At 41.6% G+C, this 13,181-nt stretch overlaps 1 protein-coding gene across 2 annotated transcripts in view; it reads right to left on the bottom strand.

The window, feature by feature from the left end:
* exosc7 (exosome component 7) overlaps nucleotides 1-13,181 on the bottom strand; it is a 32,914-nt gene that overhangs the window by 15,214 nt on the left and 4,519 nt on the right. For both annotated transcript variants that reach the window (XM_078539611.1, XM_078539610.1), the window contains exons 2-5: nucleotides 9,880-9,981; nucleotides 4,077-4,171; nucleotides 2,569-2,734; nucleotides 153-223 (exon numbers count right to left, since the gene is read on the bottom strand). In XM_078539611.1, coding sequence (XP_078395737.1) covers nucleotides 153-223; nucleotides 2,569-2,734; nucleotides 4,077-4,171; nucleotides 9,880-9,981 — 434 coding nt within the window. The remainder of the gene's footprint in view (nucleotides 1-152; nucleotides 224-2,568; nucleotides 2,735-4,076; nucleotides 4,172-9,879; nucleotides 9,982-13,181) is intronic.

Below are 13,181 nucleotides of genomic sequence, written 5' to 3'. Positions count from 1 at the left end.
ATACAGCAAAAATCACATTGCTCATTACAAGTGCGATTATGTTTAATAATAACTGGTAACTCAAAGTGCAGAAGGTTACTTCAGCATACACTAATGGCAAGTTGCTTTTGGCAACATGCTTAAGGCCCAAGTACATGAAACCAATTCCTTACCTCGTATTATGAAGTGCTGCTTTAACTGCAATGGAGATTGCATCAAAAAGATTTCCACCACACTCCAACAACTGAAAAAACGGACAGCTTAAAGTTAACAAAAAGTTGTACATTACAGTCTAGCCCTTTTAAAATGCAGTCCCAGGAAAGCCATGCAAGGCACATCATCAGGTTGTATAGGTGGGGCAGGGGGTGGGGGGGAGGGGGGGGGGGAGGGGAGAGAGAAAAAAACCTTAATTAAAATGATGGCATATTTGCCTTTAATGGAGGAACCAATGAACAATATTGCAAAAAGTTAATGTACCGCACAAATGAACCAAAAAGCAGGGCAAAGCAAAGGTTAGGAAAACCGCGCACATCACAGTAAAAGTGGATAAATATGAATTCTCGTCTAGTGCCATTTGTATGCCTGAGCTTGATATTTATAATAACCAAGTCAAACTAACCATATTCACACACGAAACATTGTACACATTGTCAGTACTCTGTAATCCACTGCAGAAATAAAGGCTACCTTTTCAAGTACATTCATTGAAGAACTATTTAAAAATGGTCAACCAAACAAAAAAGTGCAGGACTGACTGCAAAGTTTTGTGACTAAAATGGTTGATCTCCAAATTCCGTACTTTAAAGGAAGAGCAAACCTGCACCTGAAGCATTTTAATGAAAAAGTTGCAAGTTTGTTGTGGTTTTTGCTGATCAAAAAATTGCTAGATTCACAAACATACCACCACTCAGTCTAGGTCTAGCCCAGCGCTGGTGTACAGTTTTAGCCTTTTCATCCAGAGATAAACATTTCACTCCGACCGTACCCTACCTTCTTGATAAATAAGGGGGTGAAAGGATATCTGGGGTGGGCAGGAGGTTACAGTCAGATCAGCCGTGATTTATTGAATGGCGGAGCAGGCTCGAAGGGCCGAGTGGCCTACTCCTGCTCCTAACTTGTATGTTATCCTTTCTCTATTTTTACAGGGGATGAGTGAGTCGCTGTCAAGACCACCATTTGTTGCCCATCCCTAATTGCCCTTGAGAAAGTGGTGGTGAGCTGCCTTTTTGAATCGCTGCAGTCTATGTGGTGTAGATGCACCGACAGTACTGTTTGGAAGGGTTTGCAAGATTTTGACCCAGCAACAGTAGAGGAACGGTGATACAGTTCCAAGGATGCTGTGTGACTTGGAGGGGATCTTACAGGTAGTATTCCCATGCATCTGCTGTCCATGTTCTTCTAGGTGGCAGAGGTCCCAGGTTTGGAAGGTGCTGTCGAAGGAACCTTGGTGAGTTCCTACAGTGCATCCTGTAGATGGTACACACTGCTGCCACTGTGCGTCGGTAGTGGAGGGAATGAATGTTTAACGTGGTGGATGGGGTGCCAGTCAGGAAGGCTGCTTTGTCTTGGATGGTGCTGAGCTTCTTGAGCATTATTGGAACTGCACTCATCCAGGCGAGTGGAGAGTTTTCTATCGCACTTCTGACTTGTGCCTTGTAGATAGATGGTGGACAGGGTCTGGGGAGTCAGGAGATGAGTTGCTAGCTGCAGAATTCCCAGCCTCTGGCCTGCTCTCATAACCACAGTATTTGAAAGGATGATCCAGTTAAGTCTGTCAGTGATAACCCCGAGTATGTTGATATTGGGGCTTCGCCCAGTATAGTCCACATATTTTAAAAGGTTCCATAATTTGCTGGCTGTGTTATTCCTTTTATTCAAATATTACTTCAGAAAATTAATTCTAGTGGTTGGATGTGACAGCTTTATGGTTATTATAATGGTTTATTGCTTGTTGCACTGTTTATATATGTACAGTATCAATTCTCCAGCTGGTTGTCCCTGGTTCTTTGAGACAGAAGTGTATTTTTTTCTGCAAAACCATTAGCTTGGATTACAGGAAACATCTTTTAATAGAATCAGTTACCATGGGAACACAGAGGTTTACCCAGGGAGTCAGGGCTGTGAGCTAATCTCTCTTTCAGCTTTCTTGCTGAACCCATTGTGTTTTACCCAGTCAGGCAATGTGCTACACTGGCTTTTTTGACCGTTTTGAGGCAGGACTGTGGATCAAGTGTACACACATTCAGGGGTGGGTCACGGGTTATGCTACCACTTGGCAGCTGTTGTGTACACTCCTGGAGATTGCAATAAACGTATTACACGAAGCAGGGCACAGGCTAGTTCTCGGAGAGTCTAATCTCAATGCCATTTCAATCAGTACTTGAGGTGTCATCTCGTTAACCAGGCCATTTCTGATCTTAAAAAGAGACAAGGCCAATATCAAAACTGTTCGACTCCTGGCAAACTTAGTTATACAGTGTGTTCCTTTTCTGCAGTCTTTAAATATCAAATCTGACATCACCTAACCATTCACATTTGATTTTCCTATATTTTATGAACATATCTTTTGGCTTTCTGAAGAAAACATACCAGTACATCTACATAGAGGATCCAGCAGTGTTCCCTGGGAGTAATACACAGTGTCTTCAACTCCAAAGTACTGCTGTTATCAAACACTCTGTATAGGGTGTTGGCGATTTCTGTGCCAAGGTCGTCTCCTCCACGCCCTTCAAACTCAGGAGTTGCATTGGCAGAACTAACGAGCAAAGACACATTTAAAATAACTCATCAACATGGTGTGCAGATGCGATGAAAATATTGCAATTTGTTTCATAAGTCAACTTTCTAATTTAAAAAAAGTGAGAGAACTTCAGCTGATCCCAATCTTCATTTTAGTCTCACTTGGCAGTGAAACAAACCAGCAATGGAAAGTGCTCCACTATTACCATCCAGTGGTTTATTCATGGAATTACAATTCACATATGTGCACTGTATAATGCAAGCGCTGTTTAATTCTTCCAAATCCTTTAAGCCATTATCCGACAACTTGTATTTATACACAGTGCCTTTGACAGAATAAAAAGGTGCTCCTCAGGAACGTTTGAGACCGATCCACATAAGAACATATTAGGACTGATAACCAAAAGCTTGGTTAAAGAGATGGAGAGGCATCTTAAAAGGAGAGAGAAGGGTACAGAGATGGAGAGTTTTAGAGGGAATTCCGGAGCTTAGGGTCTTGGCAACTGAAGACACAGCTGCTAATGGTGAAGCAATTCAAATCCAGGATGCTCAAGGGGCCAGATGTGCAGCAGTGCAGTTATCTCACAGGGTTTTGGAGCTGGAGGAGATTAGGGAGAGGCAAGGCCATGGGTGAATTTGAAAACAAGCTTGCGTATTTTAAAAATTGAGGTACTGTTTAGCCGAGAGCTAATACGGGTCAGTGAACAGTGGGATGATAGGGGAACAGGATTTGGTAGGAGTTAGGGCATTGACAGCAGAGCTTTGGATGGCCTCAAGATTACAGATGCTGCCAGATGGGAGGCTGGCCAGGAGTGTATCTGAATAGAGAAGTCCAGTGGTAACAAATGATTGTACGTGGATGAGGGCTTTTTTTCCTCCCCCTCCTGCTTCTCCCATTTTTTCAGACAGCTCCTTGCAGAATCGTTATAAGCGTAGATGGAGGCCATTCAGCCCATGGTCTCTGCACCAGCTCTCCGAAATAGCAACTCATTAGTGCCGTTCTCCTGCCTTCTCCCCATGACCCTGCAAATTCTTCCTTTTCAAATAACAGTCTAATTTCCTTTTGAATGCTTTGATCGAACCTGCCTCCACAACACACGCAGGTAGTGCATTCCGTTTCACTGGTTGTGTGAAAAAGTTTTTCCTCATGTCCCTTTTGCTCATCTTGCCAATTACTTCAAAACTCTGCCCTCTCGTCCCAATCATTTCATGAGCGGAAATAGTTTCATTCCCATCTGCTCTGTCCAGACCGGTGATGATTTTCAATACAAATGAAGTGGATTATTATGGTGTTTGCTCGGGGTCTAGCATTAACCTCCCTTTATCCCTTTCAAACTTTTACTCGAGGCGCATCTTACCAGTCCACAAAAAATTCCAAAAAGCCTTCATTTGGTCTCTCCAGTTTGGGTGTGCCCATTTCAGCTTTAACGCCCACCAGAATATCCGTGTGACCCTGTGAAAATACACATAGATAAACAGGTTAGTTACTTCCCCAGTAAATCAACTCTGATGGTCATGTTAAGGAGTATCACCAATAGGGCCCTAGTAACAATTAACCAATGTGATTAACATGCTTAACTTTTAATCCAACCCATTTTGGTCAATCTTCTTGTTCAACTTGGGGGTAACCAAGAACTGTGATTGTACTCGAAAGAGTTGCAATCTGTGACTGTTGATAACTCGAAAGAGTTCCAACTTGGGGGTGCTGGAATCATCAGTAGACTGAAGGAGCGTCATACCTGATACTTCTGCTTGTCCCAGTGCATCTTCAGTAATGACTTCTCCAGTGATGACGCTCAGCTAAGGACCACAATGCAGTCCCTACTGTTTAGCTACCAGCCAGTCATAGATGAGTCAAAACCTTCTATAAATTTAACAATAGCAAGTCTGAAAGCACATGAGTCAGCTCCTTCCAAAAGAAAAAAACCCTGCACCCTGGTCCTGGACTTCATCAGCCTTCTCCGACTACTTGCTCAAGCTGACCCCGACATGTGTAAACACAGTATCTGTCCTCTTTTACCCCAAAATAAACCTCAGGCTGGCAAAATAAATGATCTATTTCCACTACCATAACTTTGCCTGCCTCTAGCTCATCTTAATCCACGAAGATTAAAATACCCTTTTGTCAAAGGGCAGTTTACCTCGCACCTCGGATTCAGAATGCTACAGGTTTGTTTCAAGAACCCCTGAAAGCATGACACTCAGACACTTCACACACACTTTTTTGAGAGCACATATTCATTTTCTAATATGCAGAAACGTGCTCGATGGTGGTGGAGTTTACTTCGTGCTTTCTGCCTCACCCCTCAACCAGTTCCTGCCTCATCGCAGGTTCTTATTTGATTCAAGTCCGTACAGGAACCCTGGAAAGGCAAGAAATTGGTTTAATTTAACCAGCTGCCAGCCTTTACAGGTTACTCCTGCTAACCGTCTGCCAATAATGTTCACATTTATGAACGGATCTTTCCTAATGCAGTGGGTGAAAAGTGCTTTGCCCAATGAATTACGCGTTGAAATGTAATGACTGTCACGTAAACAAACGCAAACCTAAAGTAAATCCTGGGGGTGAGTTCAACATTGTGTGTCCAACACAGGCACAGTGGGCCAAATGGCCTCCTTCTATGCTACATCATTCTATGCCTGACTCTGGCCCAGTTTAAAAAAGAACCTGTTTATACTCAAAGTGTTGAACTGCATCAAAGCTTAGAATAATGCTGACCAAATTAACAGAGTGTGAGGTGGATGCTGGTCACAGACTAAGGTCGGTACATTCAGCTACAACCCACTAACACTGGACCCATTCCAACATTGAAAAGCGTACATTTCATGGTTCAGAGGGAACATCTTGGGAGTTTTTTTTAAAAAGACCAAATTGATTTCAACAAGCTCCTGTATATGATACTGAATAAACAATACGCTTATCTATTTATATTACGTTGACAGGATTTTAATTTCTAAACTTGCTTCCTAACAGACGTCCAAAGTTTTATCAATATTTGGTGAGATGGAAAGTTAAATCATTCTCATGTAAGCTTGTTTGCTTCAGCCTTGCTAAGACAAATGAAACCTGCACTATGTATAGACAGCATCAGGCACTGTAAACACTAATTCAAATATTTAAAGCAGATTTTTATAACAGCATATTTCTGAAATTAGATTTATGCTTTGGTATCAGCCCAATCTCTCTTTTTTTTTAAAATAACACAGACGTTGGAGTTTGTGCTGCTTTTTCTGTGGTTCGTGGCAATCAATGTGTGTCTCTCTTTTCTTCATTCTTGCTCATGAAAAGTAACAATTATGTTTAAAAACCACCTAATTTGCAACATTCATGATTGTGAAACAAACTCGTATTTAGTGCACAGCAAGGCAAGGACATGCAAGACAGAGTTCCTACAAATTAAGCCCATGTGGCACCCTGGAAGGCAATCAAAAGCAGGACATTTACTCAAAGCAGCACAGGGTTAGGTCTATCCTCACTGTCATAGCTGAATGAAGGAACTGTTTTAATTGGCTGGTTTCAGTGTGGTTGCACGGTTGTAAAGGAAAGCTATTTTGATCATCATTTTCTCCGGCGTCCAACTGAAGAAGCCAATTATTATTGAGTTTGCACATGCAGGGTTTTACTCTGCTGTGCTCATACAAGGGACGACTATAGCTCTACGTAACAGATTGGTCTGTATCATAAAAGAATCTGTACACAGTCATTCTTCTAGCTGCTTTAACGTGGTTCTTGAAAATTGTAATTCAGGGAACATGCTCTAACACGCTGAGTTCAGTGTTGGACGGAATTTGCATCACTGGCTGTTGTACAGCATACTTGAAGACAAGATGAACCACTTCTGTTAAGGTGGTTTGATACCACCACTTTCATATGAGAGAGAAAAGTTTATAATGGGATGTCTAGATTGATTATCCATTCAATGGAATCCTGAGATGTCAAGTGGAGAAATGAGGTGCCCCCTGCAATGGGTCTTACTGGTCAGGTTGATGGGATGTGTACTATGGTCTGGGGCTTGTGGTGTACTTTTGGTGAGTGAAAATACCATTCAGGGAAGATTTTGCCCCCTCTGATATGAGCAATTGGAGACAGTTCTTCAGCATGAAAAACATGCCTTCACTACTTCTTCCTCCTGGACTTAATTTACACAACAATAGCTGTCTGAATAAAATATCTGATGAATAGCCCATGTGTATATTCAGCAAAGTTCTACTTGCGTGAGATGCTACAAAGATATGTCTAAAAGCTCTTCAAAAGGGACTAGCATCAACTCAACTCACAGGAACAGGAGTAGGCCATTCAGCCCCTTGAACCTGTTCAGACATTCAATGAAATCATGGCTGATCTGTGACCTATCTCCTATGCCTGTCATTGTCCAAGTTCTCTTCACTACATGGACATCCGTTGGCCAGACGTATAGGGTTGCTGTTAATCTTTGTCTGCTGATCCACTACCTCAGCACACTTTTAGCATTAGAACAGATTGCAGACGGGCAAACTGATTATATCCACACTTACAGCTCATTGCTAATTCACAGCTTTGTTGGAAATATTCCTCCAGCTCAGATTTCTCTTGCCACAGCCTCTGAGCCAAGCCAACAGTCAGATTCGCATCTTTCACAAATAAGCGTCAAGCGACTATATTGCTTAAAGGAACCCGCCCAATAGGAGTCAGACATAACTTTCAGATTATTGGCCCAGGATGAGAATACATACTGGTGTCAAGTTCAAGAATCAAGATGCCAATCCTGCCTGGATCCTCTTCACAGTTGGTGCAGAATTCCCTGAAATTGTCTTTGGAATGTGTGCGCATAGGCCATCATGTCACTGCATTTGTAGGTAAGCAGCCTTTAAATACATGTCCTAAAGTGAACTCCTTGACATAAAATCTATTAGGAAGCACAGATAGAGTTGTAATTTACTATATGGTCTACTTGTAACATGAAAAACGTTAAAATTGTTCGGTGTAAAGAGGACTTGATGGGACACTGCTTCAGAATACTGAAATGGGAAGATGCAAGCTAAAGAACTGTACAAGGCCTCAGAGGGTTAGTGTAATCCTTTCCTTCCTACCCTCTGCTTTTCAGTCTTCCCTCTTTCAGCCCTGCCCCCAAGCTACGCATCATTCTTATCAAAAGGCCAAACATGAAACCATTTCAAATATTTCCACAAGATGGGATAAATCTGGCTAAGTGGTGAATCAGAGCCAAATTCACATTCCCATCAGCTTTTCCTTCCTCTTTCCTTCGAGAGCGGTGTGTTACTGCTTGCACCAGTGGGCCACTCACAATGAGTAAGCCCATCGACAGAACGGGTGCCTCATTGCTAATACAGAAGGTTGGATGATTCAGACACATTCGCAACACCAACTGGCTCAGAAACAAAGAGGGGAAAGAACCCTGCGACCAGCAGCTGGTCACTGACAAAGGAAGAGTGAAAACATCACAAGATGGGATCACGGTGAAAACTTTTGCCCTGCTATCAAAAAGCAAGTACAACATTACTTTTGTTACGTTTTTGCCTCCTTAATTTAAAAGGCTTTGAGAAATTGTCATGTACAAATACAAGTCATCTTCTGCATATCAAACTTCCATTAAAATCATTATATTTACAAGTCTATTTCAGTACGTTTGTATCAGTGAACCTATAGCCCATTATTATTTGCATTATTACATCATTCAGCGAGCAGGCCTACGTATTATCTTCTAATGGTACAAATATTAATGCTCAATTGTCCCCACTGAATATATATGTGATGTTCAAACGTTTGGTCCAATATACACAGTGCATGGTAAAAAGGGTACATATTTGAAAGAGAAACAATATTTCTTTCTGTCTCTGCTAATTATTAGCAGTTACATTGTGCATGGCATCACTCTCACTTTAATGAGATGCAAACAGATCAAAAAACTTTGCAGAGCCTTTTAAATTGGTGAATACATAGCAAGTACCTCATTGAAATGCCTAAAACAGCCGGTGCATTTAATATATTATAGGCAGCAGCACCTTTGTAATTGGCTCCTAGGACAATGAACATATGAACATACACACAAACATACAAATTAGGTGAAGTAGGCCACTCGGCCCCTCAAGCCTGCTCAGCCATTCAATAAGATTATGGCTGATCTGATTGTAACCTCCACTCCACATACCTGCCTACCCCAGTTAATCTTTCACCCCCTTGTTTATCAATAATTTATCCAGCTCTGCTTTAAAAATACTCAAAGGCTCTGCTTCCACTGCCTTTTGAGGAAAAGTGTTCCAAAGACTCACTACCCTCAGAGAAAAAAATTTTCATCTCTTCTTTAAGTGAATGACCCCTTATTTTTAAACTATGGCCCCTAGTTCTAGATTCTCCCACAAGAGGAAACATCCTCTCCACAACCATCCTGTCAAGACCCCTCAGGATTTTCAAGGTTTCAATCAAGTCACCTCTTACTGCTCTAAATTCCAGTGGATATAAGCCTAACCTGCCACTTCCCCGATATAAGTAGTTGCCTGTGCTAAGCATGGACAAGGTAAGTGGTGGGGGCTGTATTTGAATAATTAAATCACCCCATATACATTCCAAGATAAATTTATCTTAGAATTACAGTGGGCTGTAACTCTACACTTATATAGAGGTTCAAAACGTACTATGGATAAATTAAGATCCACTGATAGTGTTGAATGTTTGGCCTTGTGACACAGTGGATGGCGTCGTTACGTGAGCCAGAAGCTTCAGGTTCAAGTCCCACTCCGGGAGCTGATGGCCGAGGAAGTTGCATTCATAATGCAGCCAAACAGGTTGAGTATCAACTTGTAAATCCTTCCAACACACGCCAATGGCAGACAGTTAAGAGCGGGAGAGGTTCCTGGTCAGCCATGTGATGGAAAGAAAGTTGGAGCCTCTCCCATCACTATCTACAGTTCCAGATTATAACATGCATGTAAAAGAGTCTGTTGCCATAACAACTCAGACTCCCTGAGAGAACTGTAACACACCACCACCGATAGTGTTGAATATCCTCATGTTTAAGAACAGTTAACTCGTTTAATGCTGGGGGCGGGGGGGGGGGGGGAGAACTAAATGGAATCAAAATTGAAGTTCAAATAAAGTATTGCGATAAACTTTCCAAAAAATTACTTTGATTTAGAATAAAGGCAACATTAAACAGTCCTTACAATCTTCACTCTGGCAGATCCACTTGTGTTTGACACCACATCTGTTTCTATTTCAATATGTCTATAATCTTCACACCCACGGCCATCAATTCGCAGATCATCCTGAAGGATGGAAATTGGAAAAAGTCACTTAAGACATCAATTCCCAGCTGAAAAAGAATCATGCATATTATAGAAACAAATGGAACAATATGTTTATGGCTACATGCCCAAGTCTGAATTGAAAGGCAGGCATAACTTTTCAATTATATGCCAAGGAGCTTGCTTTATCTTTATAAACTCTCAGATAAATTGATTACCTGAAATTACTTGCCCCACACACTGTCAAAAATGCCAGAGCTCTAGCTCCCAATGAGATGAAAAGACTCGGAAACATCACTGAATTAGTTATTAGGCAATACTCAGGCAACACCTAGAAAAGTGCTTGTAAACAGCAGCTTTACTTATTTACCAGCAAAGGAAAAGGTTAAAACTCATCAGCCGTAACAATACAAAAACTTAATGGAAGGTCTTGTGGCGCAGAGGGTAGCATCTCTGCCTCTGAGCCAGAAGCTCTGGGTTCATGTCTCATCCCAGGACTTGACAACCAAGGAAGGCGTGTTCATAACGCAGACGAACAGGTTTTCAACTTGCAAATCCTTCCAGCCAATGGCATGCAGTAAGAGTGGGAGAGATTCCTGGTCAGCCAGGTGACGGAAAGTAAGTTGGAGCCTCGACCATCACTATCCATAGCTCCAAGCTACAACATGCACATAAAAGAGTATGTTGACACAGCAGCTCAGACTCTGAGTGAATTGAAACACCACCACCACAACACTTAATAACTCCGGACTTATGCAATTCAAACATTTTATTCATTTAACACTTAATTATTTAACTGGGGCAGATATCATTGGAAAAGCATTTCGTTAGGAAATAGGAATAATTTAAGTCAGTTATATTGGTATTTGTAGGTGCTAAGAATGAGTTTTAGCTTTAAAGTTTAAGTTTAATTTGTATTTCTGCATCTGTGTTAAGAAAAGTCAAATTGAGTTTTAGTTTCACTTTAAAAAGGTGCCTGCATTTTTATGAGTTTTTTTTTAACGACTGTTGCAGCTAGGTTAAACGAACAAGGAGAGGGGGTTGGACTGTTGCCTTGCAACAGGGGTCTGGAGAGGCAGGTCCCTCCCACAGACATACACAGAAAAACTAAAGAAACAGCAGTTTTAAGTTCAGTTTGAAGCCAAGACACCAGAAAGATTGGGCACTGGGAGAGGGAGCTGCAGATTTCTCAAAAGAACCAAAACGTCCCAAGGCTAAAGGAGTGAGACAGAAAAGGGGGAAAGTCTCAAGCAGACCTTCTCGTCAAAGGAAGGACAGGAACCTGGAAAAGGTCCTGTTAAGTGAAGTTAAGAGTGAGAGGCAGAGAGAAAGGCTCCAAACTTCAGATTTAAAGAAACAAGAGTGCAAAAGGCAGATTTAAAGCGAGAACAGCTTGCAAGAGGCAAGAAGCTCCAAAGATACAACTGAAGGTCTGTAAGTCTTTGCTATAGGCATGTGATGGCTGAGTCAGAGAGAGAGTGCATGGAAGACAGCTTGAACACATGTGGCGACCCAGGGAAGAGGAAATCGGAAGGAGAGTTCGAAACCCTGGAGGCGAACCCTTGCGGAAGCCATCTGAGAGAAATCGTCAGTTTGGGAGAAGACTCCAAGGCGAGGTCTTGGAGAGTGGAGATTGGAAACCCTCGTGTGAAAGACTGACTGCTGAGACACCAGTTGGCTCATGGTGTGACAAGCGTCTGGGGGGTGGGGGTGCAGGGAGAGTTGCAGAGTGATCCATAGTAATTGATTGAGGTGGTATCTTTCACTTGGTTTCAGAGTGTGATGTGTCTGACCACAGGGTGCTTATTGGTTTACATGGACTGTATATTTGCTGTGAACATTAGAGTATAAAAGAGCTTTTGTAACTTGTGTTATCCTTACAAATATGTATATATCTGTAAAGTATAGGTGTGGGTGAAGGAGTATTGTAATATAATTCATCTTTTCTTGTTAATAAATGTTTTATTCTTTTGTTAAAAATTCATCAGCTGACTCCTATATCTCTGTTCAGTAGCCTCTTTCCACCTATCTAAACAAACAAGTAAGTTAGGATCTATCAAGCTGGGTTCCACTCTAGGATCAGGCTTGTCCAGGGGTAACCTCAGCTGAGATCATAACAATTTGTAAATGGAATCTTTATTCTCTTAAGCATTTTATTCTTTTCTCAATTATTCATTAAAATGGGCTTGAGTGTAGTCCTGAGGTTGACTCAAGTAGCCACAACAGGATAGAAGCTGCTCCAATTCTCAATATTCAAAAAAATCATGATGAATAAGATGGGCTCTTAACTTGGCCTTAATTTTTTTAATTCATTCTTGGTATGAGTGCCACTGGCTAGGCCAGCGTTTATTGCTCATCTCCAATTGCACTGGAGGAGGCAGCAGTGAACCACCTTCTTGAACTCCTACAGTTTTGTGCAGTGTAGGTCCACCTACAGTGCACTTTTCTGTAATGGTTTTATACAACTGAGTAGCACGCTAGGCCATTTCAGAGAGCAGTTAAGAGTCAACCGCATTGGTTTTAGCTTAGATATGAGAAGATGAACAATGGACAAAGAGGGGGCTTTGATGGGTCTGGAGTCACATATAGGCCAGGCCAGGTAAGGGTAGCAGACTGCCTTCTTGTAGTTCAACTATAATAGGTCACTAATGTTTTATTTTCACCATGCCTAGTGTTAAATTCAAGCTTCAGAACATTTGGACCTTCCAGTCTGAAATATATAATGAAACAATATATATTATATATATCCCGATTTAAATAGGAGTGTATTTTTTTTCTTAATGAAAATGACACTTTTTTGTAGCTTTGTTCATCCCTGTAGGCTGGGAGAGTTTGAAAGCCCCCGTGCTCTCTATTATTCTGCTAGAGATCTCCATGGACAGCCCTGTTGAAAACTAAACCGGCATATGCAACTACCCTAGTCTTCTGTGAGTCTGCATCTATCTAAAGATTACTGACTGCTAAGGGGGAAATTAAAAATGCTAAAAGAGAATACAGTAAGAATTTACTGAAAAACCCCTCAAATCTCCAGGCAGACATGGCTGCTAAACATATTAAGAATTGAAGATCACCAGATGAACATTGCACAGCCTTGTGTCAAGACTGGAGACAAAAGTATGACATAAATTAGATTAAGTGTACCCCCCTCTCACATAGGGAAGGGTCAGATGGTTTTAGCTTAGATATGAGAAGATGAACAATGGACAAAGAGGGGGCTTTGA

The sequence above is a fragment of the Cetorhinus maximus genome, chromosome 3, assembly GCF_964194155.1.
Source record: "Cetorhinus maximus chromosome 3, sCetMax3.hap1.1, whole genome shotgun sequence".
Lineage (NCBI taxonomy): Eukaryota > Metazoa > Chordata > Chondrichthyes > Lamniformes > Cetorhinidae > Cetorhinus > Cetorhinus maximus.
The sequence above is the reverse complement of the archived record's forward strand: the minus strand, read 5'-3'. Positions and strand labels throughout refer to the sequence as shown.